A 21,095-nucleotide genomic window follows, 5' to 3' on the forward strand; every position below is an offset into this window, starting at 1 on the left:
TTGTTAGCTTCTCTTTGAAGTTCCCTTCCTTGTCCCAGTGACACTGAATGGACCACAATTTCACGTATCTGAGTCATTATCTCGTTCTAAACGACATATTTTTGCCACCGGCCCTGTAACTGTTCTCCTTTAGGTGAGTCCTGAAGAATTTCGCGGCCTTAATGAGTACATCAATTATTGTTCATAGAAGAGCCAATGTCTCCTTAAAGGTTATTTGAAGGTTGATTGCTATCTCAGTGCTTATATCCAGCAAATCTATCTCAGCCTTATGAATGCATTTGACCTTTTTATAGGTACAGAGGAAAAATAACAGAACAAAAGTTAATTTAGACCTCTATAACACACCTTTTTTTTTTTCCTGAAAGAAATGAAAGGGCATTGAAATCGATACCTGCACAATAACACGCTGATGAATGTTGGGACCTAATTTTCTCATTTTGCTAACTCGAGATTGGGAATTCTGAATAGTTTTCAATCCTGCATTCTCTGGGCACTGTGAAGTCCGCCGTATTGTGTCCACACAATGCTGCTGCACACTCATTATGGGAGTACCAGTGGTCCTGAAAAGGTCAGTTAGTTAGAAATGTCAGCATTCAATGGGGCCGCGCAGACCTGTGTGTGCACAGATCCAATTAGAGCGGCCAGGCGCTGCCACCATAAGCCAGAATCCTAATGAGGAAGTCGAGGGAAGAGGGAGGCACTTTTTTCTTTCTTTCTGCTTCTTATCCAAAAGAAATAGAGAATTCTTTTCAGCCACCCTACATGGGGCTGTTTAAACTTTACTAAACACCACTTAAGCTCCAGGTAGGCTGGAAGGGGAACCTCAGCTTCTGCAAAGGCTAGAACAGCCAGATGTGGAAGCAGGCAGGAGCAGTACTTCAGACTTGAGGCTGGTGAAACAGTCACGCTTCCCAAGACTTGCTCAGGCTTCCCGGTGACTAAGAGCAAAATGGACTTCTTATTAAGTTCATTCCTAAGTTATTTCTAGGCCCCTACTATGGGCCAGGTCTTGGGAATAAACACGGGTCTTTGTCATTTTTGATGAACCTAACCCACTATGCATAAACATCTGAATGTATATTTTGATTGATGTTTCCAGAATTCACCTACTCCAGTGCTGCTTTCTTTCTAATCCATCACAAGTGATATTTTGGAAGACTCCACTGATCATAAACTTGGCTGCTGCAGCAATGTCAAATTGATACCCAAGTTTCCGATGCTTTCTCTTGATTTCTATATCTATCTCAGTGGACAAACAGTCACACACTGGCACCTGTCTGCGGACAGCGCTTTGAGTGGCACTGCTCCGGCTACCTCCTGTTTGCTTGTTTTTGTCTGCCAGTACTCACTGTCACTGGTGCCCACTATTACAGACTAACAGTCACACTGGGCTCTCTTTTCTGGTTCAGTCACTGCATAATTCTTTAAAACACTTTCTGATGTTTGTCCTTTGGCTCCACAGCCCCCTCTCACAGTTAGAACACTACCAACAGCCCGTCAGGAGCTCCATGGACCAACCAGCCTAAAACACCAAACAAAACTCTGGGTGATCTTTATTCTGAACTTTCTGTCTACTTTTCTTCACCCTGACCTTTGTCTCAGGCCCTAAGACCGTTTCTCACCCTAACACCCATTTCTGTGGTAAAGGGGTCCTTTTCTCACTTCGTTTTTTTCAAGATCTCTGCAAACTCTGGATCAATCTGAACCTGTGACTGGCAAGGCAGCTGAGAAATCAAAAGTCCATTGGGTATTGAATCAGAAAACCTGGGTTCAAGCTCTGACTTTTCCAACTACAACTTTTTGTGAACTTAGGCAAATCTTTCCACTGCTCTGAGATAAAGATGCCACTTCCCAGGGTTGTTCTGTTGTTTAAACAAAGTATTGGATGCAAAATCATGTTGCTGTTGTCATGTACTGCGTCAGAGCCGGTTGTGGTGGTGCTCAGCGTTGTTGCTATTACTGTGGTTAGGTTGTGTCTCCCCTGAACCTTCAGGGAGGCAGGAAAGAAGGATCAAGGAATTTGGTAGAAAAGTTGAGAGAGAATCAGGGCCGAGGACTTAGTGGAAACAACAGGAGCATGTTCCTGAGACAGCACCTGTTGGTTAACCCTGGGGAACAAAACATGAGCAGAGGCCAGAGCATGGGAGGGAGTTAATCATCAGATCCTGGTCTCTAAGAAAGTGTAGTGAAGTGATACGTGATGCTTCCCAGTGCATCTCAAGCTGGAACTGAGCCCACCTCACTAACTAATTTACTGATACTTGACATGCAATAAGCAAGTTTTGTTTCCTCTAAAAGCAGCTGAAAACCACCAACTCTCTTTTCATCATTGCAATTAAAAACTTCTTTAACAAGCCAGGCTTCTGCATAATCTTTCCCAGAAAGGACACCTTCTTAAGGACATCCATCCATCCATCCATCCAAGAATGGAACTCAGCCCTGGCTGGGTGGGTCAGTTGGTTGGAGCATCGTTCTGTGCACTGCAGGTTCAATCTGCAGTCAGGGCACATACCTAGGTTGCAGGTTTGACACCTGGTTGGGGAGTGTATAGGAGGCAAGTGATTGTTGTTTCTCTCTCACATCAATGTTTCCTCTCTCTCTCTCTCTCTCTCTCTCTCTCTCTCTCTCTCTCTCTCTCTCTCTCTCTCTCTCTCTCTCTTTCTCCCCCTTCCTCTTTCTCTAAAAAATCAATGAACGTATCCTCAGGTGAGGATTTTTAAAAAGGGAACACAGATGAGCTGGGTTGATTCCCCTTATTTTTTCAGTTTCTGTTAAAAAGTGTATCAAGCCAATAAGACAATGATTAAGCCATCAGCTGGAAGAAAGGAACTTAAACTGCAAGTGCCAAATGCAGACCTTCTTGGCGTTTCATAAGCTGGAGCTAGATTAGTAAGAAAAAAATAACAGATGCTCAAAGAAGAACTTCCTATAACATCACGAGCATTTCTAAGTTTCTGATGTGTGCCAGATACATTATCTCATCTAATACCACAACCCTATGAGGTCAGTAATATTAACCCCATTTTAGGGATGAGAGAGCTGAATTTGTGAGAGGTTGTATTTTGCCCCAAATTATGTAAAGTGCAAATGGTAGAACTGAGATTTGAACCCTGGTCTAGCTGATCTCAAAATTTCTGCTGCATACTACCTAGAATTTCTTTCTTTCCTTTTCTTTTTGATCCCTCTCTCTCTTTTTTTTCTTATAGAGGTACTTTATTTTTCTTCCTAGTAGTGCTGAGTAAGCACTGGTAAGGAATGGCAGGTCAGTAAATCTTGTTAAGAGAAAATTCCCACGTTCCTGAAGCCTACCCTCATCACTCTCTTTGATGTTTTAGACAAGCATGTGAAAGACCTGCACTGCCCTCTCTGACATGCCATTGTGTCCCTAGTATCAAGGGAATTCAAGTGCCTACCTTGCTTCAGCTCAGTGGCTGCCAAACACACATTTACCAAGAATGCAAAGGGTTATGATATAAACCAAGAACTGGATATTGGGGCACACAACCTTCTTTTCCTAAATGCGAGATCTTACATTTCTCAGTCCAGTGAGCCAAAATTATTTCTTACATTCATGATCAAGGCAAAGGTCCTTACAGTTTAGGTCTGTGTTAGGATAGAAAGACACAGATGGACAAATGCAGCTATTTATTTATGGAAGAAACAGTAGCTAGACAATTCTCAGTACTTTTATCAGAAAACCCTGCAAATCTAGAAAAGTGAGGCTATTACTAATATATCTTGGGAGTAAGGGGAGAATCCTTGAAGAAATGAGAAAAGGTAAGTGTGTCTAAAAGGAACCAGAGACATAGTACAGATGCTCTTCAACTTAGAATGGGGTTAAGTCCTGAAAAACCCATCATAAATTGACAATATCATAAATTTAAATACATTTAATTCATCTAATCTACCAAATATCACAGTTTAGCCTAGCCTACCTTACACATGCTCAGAATATCTAAAAAGTGCTGGCAACACAGTACACTGCAGAGTATCAGTTGTGTACCCTCGTGATTGCATGTCTGACCAGGAGCTGTGGCTCAGTGCCACTGCCCAGCATCATGGGAGTGCATCATACCACGTATTACTAGCCTAGGAAAAGACTAAAATTTAAAGTATAGTTTCTAATAAATGTGTATCACTTTCACACCATTGTAAAGTCAAAAATTCCTAGGTTGAACCATCATAAATCTGGGATTGTCTGTATTGATAATCATAATCATCAGCATCAGCACTTGGATAGCCAGCCTCCCAGATGGCCCCTAAATGATTCTCACTTCCTGGTAGTTATGCCCATGTATTCTCTCCTCCCACAGTGCACAGGCTGATTTGTGTAAATCTATATCACAAAATGCATTGCACCTTCTACCTTGTTCTCTCTAGGATTAGTCACTCTGAAAACAGTCAGCTGCCATGTTGTGAGGATACTCAAACAGCCCTATAGAAAAGTCTATGTGGCAAGAATCGGAGGTCTCCTGCCAAAAGCCAGCACCAACTTGCCACCATTGTTAGTAAGTCATCTTGGAAGATGATTTTACAATCCCACCCAAGCCTGAATTCAGATAACCACAGCCTTGGCTGACATCTTAACTGTAATTCATGAGAGATCCTAAGGTAAAACCATCCAGCTAAGCTGCAGCTAGAATCTTGACCCACACAAACTGTGAGATAACAAACATTATTGTTATCTGAAACTGCTAAGGTTTGGGGTAATTTGTCATGAAGCAATGCAATCACTATTTATTTAAAGTCTACTATGAGTCATGCACTTTACTATGCTAGCCACTTCACATATACCATACCTATTCCTCATAAAATGATAAAGTGTTACTATTTTGATCTCACAGATGGTAAAATGGAAGCAAGGCACAGAAAAGCTTATAGACTTTTCCAAGGTCAAACTCTAAGCATCAATAGAAGAGGTGGGATTTGAACACATAATGTATGTATATACTACAAAGCCCTTGCTCTTCCACCCATACCCTGCTGCTACACACATGCATAGTAAATAAATAGGAAAATAAAGAGTGTATAGAGCATATGCTTGCTTTTGTGTTCATTTGGAACAGATTAAGATACTTCTTACAATGAATAATTATATGCCAACAAGTTGGATAACCGAGAAGAAATAGATAAATTCCTGGAAACATACAACCTAGTAAGAATGAATCAGGAAGAAATAGAAAATCTGAACAGACCTGCCCTCAATAACCTTGGCCACTGATGTGGCTCTAGCTTTAACCAGGAAGGCCCTCCTCTGGTCCAAGACCTTCCCTGATGATTAGTCCAGTCACTGCCCAGAGGTTTTAGCTGTGGAGCCCCTGCTGTATCTAGCCTTATGGATAGAAGTGCTCTTGCATAACAGGTCAATGTTTGCTCTGTTCTCAGACCTTATAATGCATATATTGGTTTAGCTTGAGCACAGAGATAGTCATTGCAAAAATTCATGTGATTTTGGGCTATTTCCAGGTAATTTTGGTCCCCAATTTTATGTACGATGTTTATAATTTAACTATCAGCCAATCCAGCACAGAATTCTCTGGACACAGATACTTGTTCAAAGAAGAGGTCATAATGACCAAGTCAAAGAATAAGAAGCAATAGAGATTCTGCTGCGACTTCTGTGTGAGAGTCTTTTGCTTTTTCCTACTGGATTAGAATTTTGGAGAATATAAATTCTGTCATTTTAAGACCACATGGGGCCTGGGAATGGAATTAACGCTGAGCAAGTTGAATTAAGAGGAGAAAAATAGACAGGGTCCCATGACCCCGATAACAAGATGCACAGAAAGGCAGATTTATTTCTGGATTACTTACTTATATAAACCAATGGATTAGCTATTTTTACTTAAGCTAATTTAGGTTGTGATTAAAGACTCTTATTTACATAGTTCCTGTGCCTTAATTTGACCTTTCATGCTTTGAATTCCAGTTCCTCTAGGCCTGAGGTCTGCATTCTATCGAATGGGCAAGGTCTTGCCAGCTCCATCATGACCTCATCTCTATCATGATGATCAGCTATAATGCTTTTGGGTGCCACACCTCCAAATACCCCTGTCCAGAGCTCAGTCCACCCATCTGGATGTTCCAGAAGGGGACCCTTGACCCCCTTCCCATGAATTTCCTCACCTGAGTCCTGGGATATGGTGTCCTATACAGATTTCCCAGGAAAAACATTCTAGGAACATACCACTCAGGTTGTCTCCTGGGGACCTTGAGAACAAACGTGTTTCTCCTTCCCTTTATTTGTTAATCAGGTTTTGGAATTTGTTTACATAGACTTAATACATTTCCTGAGTAACACCCCATGCTGTTGTTTTTCATTGTTGACATGAGGTGGAGGTTGGGGGATGGAGATGGGAGTGTAAATTGATACGATCTTTCTGGAAAATGAGATGGCAACAAGACTCAGTAATCCTTAAAAATATTAATGCTCTTTGGCCCAGTAATCACACTTTAAAAATACCCAGCATAAGAAAACTTATGCAAAAAAAGTAAAAGGTTGTTTTCACAAATAATTTTACGGTAGAGTTATTTATAGGAGAAAATCATTTGGAAATAACACAAATTCTCAACAATAGGACATATATTTTTATAAACCAGGCTACATATAAAAGATGGAAGGCACTAAAGCTTTTAAAAATAAGTATGCCTTTAAAATGTTCATAAAATGCTCATGGATCTGGTAAGTCCATCCCTAGTAATCTATTTTAAGACAATAACCTAAAATGTAGACAAAAAGTAAACACAAAGGTTAATAAATTATTCCTAAGATTTAGAAGCTAGAATCAAGTTAAATATGCAACATTATTTGCATGAGAAAATCTTTCTGTTGTAATATTAAGTGAAAATCAGGATAAAATTTTATATCTGCATTATCTAAACTATATAAAACAAAATTAGACATGCATAAAAAAAGCAAAGAAGTAAATGTGTTAAAATATTAAACAGTGATTGTCTCTGGGAGATTACTGATATTTTCATCTTTATAACTTCTCTGTGTTTTTCAAGATTTGCACTATGGCCGTGTGCAATTTTTAATACAGGAAGTTATTATAAAAAGATGGTAAGTATGTAAACTACATAGCAACATAAAGATTGTTTATGAAATAATGTTAAGTGAAAAAAGATGTATATAAAATTTCCTGTGATTGCAGTTATGTAAATATGTTTCTGCATATAGACAAGAACTGAAAAGGAAAATGTATAAATAGAATTAGGTTTTGTATTGTGCTAACGATGTGGGATTAGGAGTAATTTATTTTTCTTCTGTAAAGATCTCTTTAAAGTTATTTTCAGGATGTGTATGTGTTTTTGGAACCATCCTCTCCACGCAGATCCACTGTGCTGCTAACTTTCTGGCTCTGAGGCTGAGAGTCCCCTGACTTGGCTCCACTTCTGGCCCTGGCTACTCTGGACTGGCTCCACAGGCCAGGCTGACTCCAAAAATGGCTCTAGGGCAGCTGATTGCCATGTGAGAGGCTAGTTGGGCCTCTCCTGTTCTTTTGTATCCAGAGCAGTTAAATTTATATCTCGAGGAGCTTAATGTGGAGACAAAACCTAAAATTGTCATGGAATAGCCAGCAGTCTCAGTCTACCACCATTTAACATAATTATTATTTTAACAACACTAAGAAGAGATTAAAAAACAACTTTGTGGATATTTTCAATTAGGAAGGTTTGTGATATCTTAGGATAGCAAATGTCTCTTCAGGACACAGATTAGTTAGTGAAAACAGCCTAGAGACTGCTGTCCCTGACATTCCAGGCTCTCTGTAACCCCAGCAACATGGATCAGCATGAATTTTTTCTGAGAAAGAAGACTCCATGGGTCAGTATCACAAACAAAGTAATACTTAAATGATCTGAAATCAGACAGATCTAGATTTAAGTCCTGATTCTGTCCCTTATAAACAGTGTTCATGTGGGCAAGTCACCTAAACATGCAGTGCCTTTGCTTCTCATCTGCAAAGCATGAAAGATGCTACCTGTGTTATGGGATAGCAGGGAGAATTATGTGAAAAATATATGTAAAGCACTTGACACATCTTGGGCACTGAGTGCCAGATGAGATACTTTCTAAATGCTGTCCTTTCAGCCTACACCATCAAAAAGCCATGATCGTTTGACAGGATGCCAAGGTAATTCAATGGAGAAAGAACAGTCTTTTCAACAAACAGTGCGGGGAAAACTGGACAGCTATCTATATTCAAAAGAGGCAATTTGGACTTCTACCTCATGTCATATTAAAAAAAATTAACTCATAGGAGTAGATCATCATGACCCTGGGTTTGGCAATGCTTTCTTAGCTGTGGTACCAAAAGTACAAGCAACAAAAGAAAAAGAAAAAAAAGGTAAATGGAACATTATCAACATTAAAAACTTTTTTGCTTCAAAGGGCATCAAGTAAGTGAAAAGACAACCCACAGAAAAGGAAAAATATTTACAAATTGTATAGCTGATAAAAGACCTTGTACCCAGTTTACATATTTTAAAACTCTTACAATTCAATAATAAAAAGATAACTACCTTTTTGAATTTAGGAGTAGTCATATGACCTGCTTTGGCCAAGGCTACGCGGGCAGAAACGACACCTTCTACAACTCTTGAGGAGCAGGGGCACGGCTCACCATGTCTGCCTTTCCCTCTGTCGTGATGCCCCACATGGCGGGTGCTGCCAGTACCTTCCCACAATCTCGCATGTCCCCCTGCACTTATTATTTCTATACATGTGTGATAACGTCCAATTGCTGACACCTGCAAGTCTCTCCTGAGGGCTATCTCTGGCCACTGGAATCTGTTATGTCCACACACTGAGCAGATTGGATGTATCAGGGAATTAACACCCTCACCGTCAATCCTTCTCCTTTGCCCTCAGAGGGATAACTCTGACGCTTACTTTCTGCACTGACTCTTGGGGTTCCCCAGCTTGATTAGGTCCCATTGCCATCAGTGGTGGCTTGCTGGATAACAAATCTTTCTTGGCTTTCTTCCTTTTTCTGTATTATTTCCCCAGCCCTACCAAGGTCTCTGGGATCATCTACCAGCTAAACTACCTGCACTAAATCTTCTCAAGGTCTGCTTATTAGGGAACCCAAACAAAGACACCCAGCAATGTTCCAAAGAGAAGATGTTTAGTCAGCCCGAGTGCCACAGTAAAGATGATGTAGAGCAGAGCTGATGCCAGTCCATGTGGAACATGCATCTAAAGTGAAAAGTAAATCTTTGATTTTTAAGCCCCTGAAATTTTGATGTCGTTGTTACTTCATTGTAACTTAGCCTAGTGAACTATGAATATTTTGTCAGCAATTCTCATTCTAGGAATTTTTCCCAAACAAATAGAGATGTACATAAAAATATTTATAATGTTCCTTATGTTACTGTTTATAATTAAATAATTGGGGACAATTTAATATACAATAAGGGGATTAACATATACTAGAATGCATTTTAGCTACATAAAATTCCCTCTTAGAGAATATTTAAAAACATTGAGAAATTGTCCATACTATTCCAATAAAACAGTTTATATAGTATCATTCTAAGTTTATTTTGAAAATTACATATATTTGTATATACATGTGCAGAAAATAACAGTTTCTCTTCTCAGTCTGGTGCTCAGGGTTTTAGTTGGATAGGAAATAATACTTCCTCATCTGCCTTCCTCTATTGACAGGTTATAGGAGAATAAAATTTCCAAAAAATAAAAAAGACTTCTGGATGAAATGACTATTTAAGTTCATTCTTCAATAAGCCTATTCATATCCATCAAATAGTATATTAAATAGTATCTAAAAAAGAAATAAAACATATATTTGGGCTCTGTTGTGAGAGAGATATCTCCATGAAGCTGAAATGTACAGAAATGCAAAAGGGTAAGTTGATCCTGAGGTTACTGGCTTGCTCAGAAGTGGATATAGAATCAGGCAGTAGCAACTAAAAGCCTGCTTTGTCCCATATTATCCTGTGGGACAATAGAGACTAAAAGTGCTCTGTAGGAGATGAGGATCAGAGACAAGATGTTCTGCTTAAAGCAAAGTCCGAGGGTGGGGCTTCCCTGTCATGAAAGGAACCTAGAAAAAAAGGGGGATGTTGCAGACCTTTCTGGGAGAGAGCTCCTGTGCATAACAAGCCTAGCAAAGGGAGGAATAGAGCCGCAGAAACTAGAAGAAATGCTAAGCTATTCTGCTGACTTTCTGGTCACTAGATCTGCCATATCCCCAGTATTCACCAGGTCCTACTCTGATGATGTGGGCCAAGGCAACTGCACAAACCACCACACAGGGAGATGTGAGCACAGTGGGAGTCTAGGGGGCCAGGGATGGGGAGAGAGGCAAACAGAACCCTTCCTCCTCAAAGTGATTTTACAAATTAAAATTTCAAAATACATAAAGAAATAGAACACTAAAAATGATACTAAACAAAATCAACAATTGTAACCTGAATTCACTCCAGATGAAACTTATGTTATAGAATAAAGATTTTAATGTACCCATATTGAAGATTTTCAAAGAAACAAGGAAGAAATTAAAACAGAATAAGACATTATAAAACAGAATAGGCAAAAATAACATAAGAACAGGTGACTATAAACAAAATTAGAAATCTTTTGGATATTAAAAAATATAGTCATTAAAATATTGAAAAAGACAAGAAAAATTTAGGTTAGACATAGTCAAAAGCAAACTTATGAATGCAAGTTACTTGTGGGGAACTCAAAATTGGAGTAGTAAGATAAAATGGTAAAAAATTACAAAAAGATTTAGTTAAGAACCAAGTCACTTGAGAAAACCCAACAGTCATCTAATAAAAATTCTTGAACAAAAAAATCAAAGGAATAGGGGAAAAGCAACATTTGAAGAGATAATTTACCAATAACTTCTCAAAAATAAAGATAGATTCTCAGGTTGAAAGTATACGCACAGTACAAAGCAGGATGAATAGAAATAAATTCATACCTAGACACATCAAAGTGAAAAAGCAGAACATTAAGATTTTTGAAAATCTTGAAACGAAACCAAGAAAAGATGTTACCAAACACAATTAAATAATGGCAGACTTCTCACCAGCAATTATAATGTCAGAAAACATGAAAAAAAATCTCAAAGTACAAAGGGAAGTCCTCAAAGTAGCCAAACTATCATTCAAGAGGAAAAGTCAAAATAAGTGCACATGGACTCTCACTACACTAAATTAGGTTTTAAAGAATTCACTTGAATAAAGTAACATAAGATGATCTTGGGATACAACAAATAAGAGAACACAAAAATTTATAAACTATGTAAGAAAAACTAGTTAGCTAATGATGATGATAATAACAATAATAATAAATAAAAAACATTGATTTTATTTTTTGCAAAAGTTTAACTTAAAAGTCTAAACATTAAGAACAAGGTGTTGACAGACAGGGCAGTGTGGAACAGGTAGTTAAAGCATGCAAAAGGTCTTTTGTGGCTGAAAGCATGATAGAAATTTTTGATAACTTATGTATAGTCAAGTATATATCCAAAGGATAACCAGTTAAGGTTAGAAATAAAGTGTGTAGCATCCAAATCTGCAGATGGGGTAAAAAACAAAAACAAGGCAGGTAGTATATAAAACACAATCCAAAAAAGGGAAGGGTAAAGAAAAAATAAAGAAATGAATGATAAACAGAAAGCATAAATATGGTGGTAGAAATATGTCCAAATATATCAGTAATTATAATAGATATAAATAGATTAAATTCACATGTCACAATATAGGCATTATTATATTTTAGTTTTTTTAAAAAAGAAGATAACTGTGCTTTCAAAAGATAACTATAAAGAGTAAGAGGAGAAGGACAGCTTCCTACCAAGTATAAAGACAAACTTAAAATTAAGATTTACTATAAATATGGCAATGTGGAGCCAATGAAAAGTAAGAGTGGTAGACCATTGAAATAGTACAGAGAGCTCAGAAACAGATAGATGCTGTATATAAGAAATTGATATATGACAAATGTGTGATTGCTAATAAATGAGAGAAACAATGGACTAGTTTTTATATGGTTCTGAAACAGTGGGTTATCTATATATAAATTTAAAAATAATGAAATACCTAAATCATATTACACACAAATATGACAAAGATCAGTCCTAAATGAGATAAAGACCCAAGTGTGACACAAAATTTGACAATTCTTAGAAGTAAATACAGGAGAATATGTATCCAGGTTGGGAAGGATTTCTTAAGTCAGTCACAAAAGCAAGTTCATAAAACAAGAGATTGATACAATTACTACATTAAAATTAAAAAAACACCTTTCATATATCAAAGTATATCATAAATAAAATAAAAAAACACAAGGCATACTCTGAGAGAGGATATTTACAATGCATATAGGTGACAAAGTAGTAATAATCAGAATAATAAGAACTACAAATTGAATATAAATAAAAAACCCAATAAAATTGTGAAATATATAAAAAGTCAATTCACAGAACAATGAACCAGCATGGCCAAGAAATATATGAGAAAATATTCAATCCCACCAGCAATCAGAGAAACACATATTATAAGAGCAATGGGATACCATTTCCCATTTCCCATTTATCATGATGACTAGTAAAAATTTATGGCTGACATTTCCATGTTTGGGAGTCAGGGAAATGGAAACTCTTACATTTTGTTGTTGCAAGTGTAAATTTGTTTAACTACTTTAAAAGACAATTGGCCATTATGTAGTAAATTTGAAAATGCACACAATCAGTAATCCCTCTCCTATTCATATGCCCTAGAGAAATTCTCCACTTATGCACAAGAGGAGATGCACAAAAATGTTCATAATAGCATCGCTCGCAATTACAAAGGAACCGGAAATATCCTAAATTATGATCAATTAAGTGGATAAATAAGTTGTGATCTAACCATTTGTGGAATACTACATAGCAGTTAAAATGAATGAACCAGAGCTACATGTATCTATTGAATGAACCTATAATATAATAATGAGTAGGGAAAAATTCACAGAATAGCACTTATAGTGTGACACCATTTGTAGGACTTTATAAAACACCAGTTATATATTTGAATACATAAGTATGGAGAAACTCTAAGCTCATTATAGTGGTTATGTATAGTGTGAAGAGAGAGAGATGGAATTGGGTACTAATCAATATAAGTCTCAACTAGATTTCCAAACTTTTTATAAAAGGAGACTTGTTGGCATAAATGATACAATGTCACTATGATAAAGCCAAAATGTTGGGGGAGAAGGGCAGTAAATGGCTGTTATTGCATCTTCTGTTCTTTTCTATATCTATGAAATTATTCACAATAAGGAAAATAAGAGTTTAAAGCGAGTAACACTGATTGACAAGGCTTCCAAATTTCCAACCAGCAGTTTCGACTTTGTCTATGAGGAAGGGCAGCGTCAGCCTGCGTCTCTACGTTGAGGATGGTCTGGGGGTGGGCAGTGAAAACAGGCTGGTGCCTTCCATGGGCAGCTCCAGAGGGGCAGGAAACCTACTGCTAGCTGCTGCCGCTTCTGGTGAGGTGGAGGACAGGATGACTTTACAAGTAAGGAAAGTGCTTTCCTCATGGAATAGAGTTGTCCGGATAATACAGGTCTAATGGTGCTTCCTAACCTTCCTGAGTCATGGTGCAAAGGGATATTTGCCTGGCACACTGGAGTAAAAGCTTCCACCCAGGGGCTCCGGCTGCCTCACATCGTACCCGTGTCTCAGAGCTGAGGGGAGCAACATCACACAACATCACACAAGTGTAGCCTATTTACAGTATACCAGGGTGCCATGACACACATATTCTTTTCTCATGTAAACGTAGAGAAAAATATAGACTATTTTGAACTCCGGCCACACTTAGTGTTTTGTAATTCCACAGCTGTTTAAAAGGAGTGCACTGAGACTCATACTACTTTTGCTTGAATTTGTGCACTACCAATTAGGAAGAAATAGAGCCAACACCAAAGAGGCGCAGATAACAGAGACTAAAGTTTTCTTCTAAAGCAACAGCAGACAGATCATGAAACCTCTACAGTTTATCCTTCAGCGTCATATCAGGGTGTGACCCAATAACACTGCGATGTGGAAGCAGGTTACCTGGGTCAGCACATGTGAAGGAGAACAGGCCACTATTACAGAGGAGAGCGATCAAACAGGACAGAACAAAGAATCACTCACTAGCACCTTAGTGGGGAGAAACTGGTAGGTCACACTCTTGACTGAGCCACTCTTGTTATATTAGCTTATGATTTGAAATTTTTATATATGTAATTGTGTGTGTATGTGTGTGTATGAAACATAGCTCATTCTATGGGATAGATTAAACATTATTCAAACTAATTCATCTTTGTTCTTCTGAAGTCACAAGTTCAAAAAGCACTATCTTGTGAAACTACAGTAAGGTCTCCTGAACTGGGTGGACCCCATTTAGATTTGCAGTTGTTATCTTATATGTTAGTTACAGACACCAGATAGATACCTAGCCTTTGTGCCAGGACAGTGTCTGCAGAGGGCAATGTCTTAGTCTCCTTGGAAGTGAGCCAACTGGGCCCGGGATGCAGCATAACAGGCTTGATGGAAAGCAGGGATGACATGGAACAGGCCTATTGGTTACTAATGTACTGACAGACCTCCATATTTATTGGTATTAGCCATTCCTAGAGCTCATCAACTGTGCCATACAGCCACTCTGCAACACTAGCCCCTCTCCCAGGGTCCCTTCTCCCCATAGTCCAATAACCAGAGTGTAAAGCCTAACACAGCAGGGGGTCACCAGGATGTTAAATATTTTGATTGTCCCCAGTGAATGAAAATGAGTCACCACATCTACTCTTGAATGTTCCCTTGTGGGCACCATCACCTCCTTGGGTCCTCTTGTTAGACAATTTTGTCTCACATTTTCAAACTAAATAAAATCCGTTTGTGCAAAATTGTACAGCTCAACCTCTGTCTAGGCTAGATGCCCAGCCTAGGGGAAAGAGAGGGCCTTTCAATCCCATGACCACAGCTTTGCTGGAGGACTTGACCTTTTTCTCTGAAGGCGAGAGACAAGAGTCATCCTGACCTTCAGTACAGAGACCAAACCTGGTCACCTTCCTAGACTAGTTAGTACTTTTCACGAGCCATCGTCCTTTGATTCCCTGCCACCTGGCAGGCAGCCTCCCCATTCCCTTTGATTTTAAAACATTTCTCAGGAGGCCAGGACACTTCCTTGACACTTGAGTTCATCAAGTGATTTGGTGAGAACTTGACCCTGGAATATACAGCAACATCAGAGTATCAGCCCTGCCATCTACAGAGTCAAGAGGAGGCAGCAAGAGCTGGGAAGGAGAAAAGGCAGCAAGAGCTGGGAGGGAGAAGGACCGTTCATGGAGCAAAAGAGTTCTGCTGTTCATTCAGGGAGCATAGGAGGAGGGCAGGGAGTGCATTTGGATAGAAAACCAGGCATCACTCTGGGAAATAAGGCAAAAGGCAAAGCACGATGGCCACACCTACTCACCGGGGCTGGTTATTGTCAAGAGGTCAAGCTGCCGCTGTTGCTGCAAAAGAAAACACATTGTGAGAGCACTAATCTAAGCCAGAGACAAACTTGAGCTTAGTAGGTCAGGGTGGACATAAAAGGGGGTGGTCAGACATGAGAGCAGGGTATATTGTGGATAAATTGGTGCTCACTCACAATTCTGCTGAGACAGAGGGAATGGACAGACAGCTTCCTTGTTTGCCTCTGGATGGTCAGAGTTGAGAGAGTCTTAGAGGTTTCCCAGTCACACATGTGTTGTACTTAGGGAAAAGCCACAGGCTCCTTCATCTGCACCAGATGGCCTTAGATTTTTCTTCGCTCACACTGGCTGCACTGGTTAAGTGGTTGACACCCTGGCAATTCTCTTTGCCTTGAGTCCTTAAGTCACTGTCATCCTCCTGATATGCTTTCTAACCAAGATATTCCTGGGCTGCTTTATTTCTTGAATTTTCTCAGCAATGCTAGGACAATTTCAATTACTGACGATTAAGCTATCAGCTATCCCTTCTCTAACTGAATCCTCATCTCTTTGTATCACACAACATTCAAAGAAAATATATTTGTTGGACACACCATGCCATATGGATAAGGATGTGTACATTTGGAGGCAACTGGCTTTGGCCAAAAGTTGAGTTGATCAACATTTCAAGGGGGTTGTCCCTTATCACAGGATGCTTATGGGGAAGCTCTGTTCTGGATTGGATGTCACAGGGACCTGAGGTGGAAAAGTGGGCATTGGAGGTTGGTGGGGGGGACAATGGTAAGCCTCTCTTGAAGACTTAAATCAGGATTTCTTAAGCTCCAGTTGACCTCTTTCTTTTTCCTACACTTGATTTTCCATAAATAGTACTAAAACTCTGTATTTCTTTTCTTAAAGAGGGTCCAACAAACTCCACTGTGAGAACCATTGCTATAGGCTACACATTGCAGGAGCTTCTGATTACCTGGAGTTTAATCTAACGGATTCTTTGCCATATTTCACCTTACTTATACTTCCCTCTTTATCTTGTCTCTCTCCAAGAACAGCTTTCTGAAATTCTGCTTAAGAAGAAAGGGGAAGACCGCAACATTTTTTGGGTACCAACTATAGACCAAGTGCTTTGATGTGTCATTTCTTTTTATACTCTTGGCAGTCCTACAGGGTTGGTATTGTACAGAGAAGGGACACGAGGCTCAGAGAGGAAAAATGATCTGTACAAGAACATGTCTTCATTAAATGGCCAGGCCAGAATTAGAATTCAGCTGATCCAATCCTGGCTTGAAAGACCAAAATATGACAATATGTATAAATTATTATGATGATAGCTGATAATTCATCATAGGTGCTCAATAGAAGAAAATGTTTAATATTGATGTTATTATTATACACCATGTGATTCTTGGTTTACATAAGCTACCTCTTCCCTGTTCATACAACTATGGATGCTTAGAACTCAAAGGTCATTGAGTCTGACATGCTACCAGACAGAAATGCCCTCTGCAAAGTACCCAATAGTTGTACGAACTGTTTCTGTTTCATCCCTTTCCTTAATGGGGAACTCACTACTTATTATTGGTCAGATAGCTCTACTTTGAGCAGGGTTGAAACCTGCTTTCTTATGACATCATCACTCTTTCCAGCTGCCTCAGCCATGACGACAGTTCAGACAGATGTAGAAGGTCTGTGTTTCCTTCTCTACAGGCTACATACTCCCGGTTTCTTTGTCCTTTCCTCACAAGCCCTGGTCTAAAAATCTCTTTGGTCATGTGGTCACCCTCCTCCTCCATTTAACTTTGATTTGTCCCAGTTGAAACCTCTTTAAGATCTCTCTACCCCTGCTTCAATGACTTCTCATCAGGCTAAATGCAGATCTGTATCCTTTCACGGCCTTCTCAATCACACATCCCTGTTCCCCGCCAGCTTATGACTCTCTCCCATAGACATTTTCAAGCAAACAATGCAATCCCAAGGTGTCCTTGACCTACATTGTGAACACATATCCTCGTACTGAAATGAAATATGAACATGAGCTAGAAGGAATGCCAGGGCCAGACTGTCTTCCTCCCGCAACACAGAATCAGGCCGGTAGTACATTTCCTCTTGCTGCCTTTGCCAAGGCCAACCTGTGTGGCTTGGCACTTTCTTCGTGTGTGTGGGAAGAACACAAAGTGTCCTATTTCTCCATAAGCTTGACTTTATGACTGCTGTTGGTGATGAAGTTCTTTTTATCTGAAAAATGTCTATGTCCTAATTAAGACTTATCTCTAAATGGTGATTCTGTGTCCAGGGTTCAGCAGAGAAAAAAGGAAAGAAAACCTGAAAGGGGGAAGGCATACCTGGGCTTGTGTCCTGACTCTTGGGTGTGGCTTTGGATAACTTACTCTGTGTCTTTGGCCTCACACTTCACATATCTAAAAGGAATGAGGAGACTGAAGTACCTCCAGTGACTCAAGTCCAATGCAACCAGGTACTGTGCTTGTGGGCTCCCTCTTCTGGTGTAGAGTTCCCTGATTATCCCTGTCGCCAGGACACCAGGGGCTCAAAGGACAAAGTCAGAATTTAAAAGGGGCCAATTTTTATGTTTTCTTTTCACATTGCAATTTTCAGTGCATGTGTGTCTTCCTCATGAATTGAGGAACAACCTAAGGGCCTGAAACATCTATTATGTGGTCCATGGCATAGAGTAGCCCTCAGTAAGACTTTGCTTCAAGTCAACTAAGCCACTCCCAACATCCACACTACCCTTCAAACCTCCAAGCCTTTGCTCATGTTGGCTTCCCTGTCTAGCTCAGTCTCTCATAATCTTCGTGGAGGTCCCTCCTTACTTCTCAAGACCTCCAAGAGGTCTTCTCTGCACACCAGCTTCCAAACCTAACCTCCTTCTCTTTCTTTCTCAGCGCAGAATAAATATTTCATTTTGTCCTTCCAATGCACCTTGTAATACATACCTTTTGTACCATGCTCTGTCTTAAATGACTTTTTTCTTCTCTGGTTCTCACAAGGTCCTTACTCAAGGACAGAACTATGTCCTTTCATCTGTATATCTCTAGTGCCCAGCACAAAGGCCTGGAAGGAGTGTTTGATATCATCCAGTTCAAACGATTCACTATTCCATAATTCTAACTGCAGTGACCCAGTTAGGTAGGGACAGTGAACACGGGAGGACGCATGCCCCTTCCTCTCCAGGACTTTGCCTCTGCCGCACCTTTGGGGTTCTCGCCTTGGTGATTTTGCTCCCACTGCCCCTGCAGCTGGCAGTACTGTCTATGCACCTCCTCTGGGAGCCTTCCTTCTTTTACTCCCCCATACAGGACAGGGGTCTCTCTTCCTGACTCCTACAGCTCCGATCGTCTGTGCCACTCCTCCTGTGGTGATGAGTTAAGTCTAACCTGGTGACAAGCCCATTTAACCTACAATTCACTGACATATGTGTGCACCACCTAGTGGCCCAAGCAGATAAGTGTAGGCTATGGTTTTAACCTATGGCTCTAGACAGGATTGCAAAATCCACATGTTCTATGTGTAAATTAAAACAAAAGTGTATGTTCAAGAAACACTGTGTAACAATTTTTTACATAAGAAACTGGGATATCCAAGTAATTGCCTCAAAAGCCTTAAAAATAAAAGGAATAAAATGAAAGGGAAAATTTCCACTGCTAGTCTACCTAATATAATAGGCAATGTTAGATGGAGGAAGTAAAGCCAGTGCCCTAGGCAGGTCTGGGAGGCTGACGGGGCCTCACGGGGTGAGAGCTGAGCAGCTGAACCACTAGCCAACCAAGCGCTACAGTCTAAGGAAGGCAGGGCCTTCACACAGGTGGTAGCGGGTGTGTGTGTGTGTGTGTCTGTGTGTGTGTGCACGCGCGCGCGTGTTGTGGAGTGCGTGTGTTTTGCTAAGAGCGTGTGTTTTGCTAAAGCATGTGTTTTGCAGCGCATGGGGCCTTCCTCCTCAAGTGAAAGGCCCCCACAGCTAGACAGAGGGTAATGCATCTAAGTGTGCCGATACAGTATTTTGTGGACTCTGGAGGAGTATGGGAACACCAGGGTTGGGTCAATTAGGAGCTGATGTGTGAACTGGCTGTGTATGAGCCCTGCACCCAGCCTTCCCTGGTAGAAGTGGTACCTCATGGACATTCTGAAGAAACCCATTTCTGTGCTTAAGCATCATGTGACTCAATAAAGACCACTGGGAGTTGGGTGTTCCAAGGACAACAGAAACAATCTCTAAATCTGATGCCAGCCAGGGGTGGCCAGAGCATCTACAGTGGGTCCTCAAGGAATTGTCTGCCAGCATCCTTGGTCCAAGAGTTATTCATATTCCCTGTGTGTGCAGTGGAAGCTGTTTTGTTAATACAATGTCACCTCATCTCTGGTCACAGTTGGCTGCCCCAAGAGTGAAAGTACTGTAAGGTGGGCCAATCAGAAACCTTATCCAGGATTTCAGATTTTTTTATTGGTTCAACTTATTCTCAATGAAAACTATTGTTGTCTTAAGTTAAAGAACCTATCCTTAATTTTTTTTTTGTAATTATGAAAACATATGCTTATATTTGTCATTTCCCACATTTTTAGAAAATTCAGAAAGTGAAAATTAATGAAATTCTGCTACCAAAACACACTATAGCATTTTGGTATATTTTCTTGTCATCTCTTTTGTTTGTGTATATTGAATGAGATCATATTCATATACAAAAAATAAAGTGTTTTAATCTTTGCAACTTTGCTGTTTTTTGTGCTTTGAAATATAACGGTATAAGTCACATATATTTATTATCGTAACTGATACGTTGGCTCTTACTGCTATGATTTCGTTTCTAGTCCTTTTTTTTTCAAGGAAGGTGGCATTAATCAGCAAGACATCAGTAGGATACCACTTGGTTATTTTGTCACAAGGAGGCAGTTCAAAAGGCCCAGCTATTACAGTCTAATGATGCAGACAAAGTCATATGAATCTGGAGAAACCTCTCCCAGGCAATAGCCAACCTGAAGGATACTCTTTTCCCTATACAAAGCCCCTCTGACTGCAGTTACAAAAGCATTTTGTAGAAAGAGCTCCAGACTCAAAATCAGAAAGATAAAGGTGTGACTCTTGATTCTGTCCCTCTGGGGCTCTGTTATTGTAGGCATGTTACTTAAGCTAGCTGGCCATTAGGTACTCCAACATAAAAGGAGTGTAGACCGATCTCCAGGAGCCCAATGGGAAGAAGAAGCTGAGATTAAGAAGTGTTCTGAACAGAGGTCAACAGACAGAGTGGGGGGCACATTGGTGGAGAGCTGGGATTTCTGAGTGTGGGCTCCAGCTCTGCCCTGCTCCCGGCTGAGACTTCGGGCTTCTCACCATCTGGCACCTAGGATTTCACTATAGCATCTTAACTGGCCTCCCTGCTTCTACTCTTGCTTCCTCCAGTTCATCCACATTGCAGCTAGTGTGAGATTTCTAGAATGCACATCTAAAAACTCATCAGGGTTTCCACAGAATCAAATCTTACTCGTTAGCTACTATTAAGGACTTCTGTGCGCTGCCGTCTGTCTCCTTGCCTCTGACTCTGAACCCCTTCCAGTTCCTCAGATTTGCTGCACTCTCACCTCTAGACCTTTGCATGCATTGTTC

The 21,095-nt window shown here is 40.0% G+C and overlaps 1 protein-coding gene across 1 annotated transcript in view; it reads right to left on the reverse strand.

Annotated features, from left to right (window-relative positions):
* Positions 1-21,095, reverse strand: part of AGBL4 (AGBL carboxypeptidase 4) — a 1,058,495-nt gene that overhangs the window by 278,392 nt on the left and 759,008 nt on the right. Inside the window, exon 6 of the mRNA XM_090269428.1 lies at positions 15,484-15,523. Coding sequence (XP_090125554.1) covers positions 15,484-15,523 — 40 coding nt within the window. The remainder of the gene's footprint in view (positions 1-15,483; positions 15,524-21,095) is intronic.

This window comes from Furipterus horrens, unplaced genomic scaffold (genome assembly GCF_987537825.1).
Source record: "Furipterus horrens unplaced genomic scaffold, mFurHor1.1.pri manual_scaffold_3, whole genome shotgun sequence".
In the NCBI taxonomy this organism is placed as follows: Eukaryota; Metazoa; Chordata; class Mammalia; order Chiroptera; family Furipteridae; genus Furipterus; species Furipterus horrens.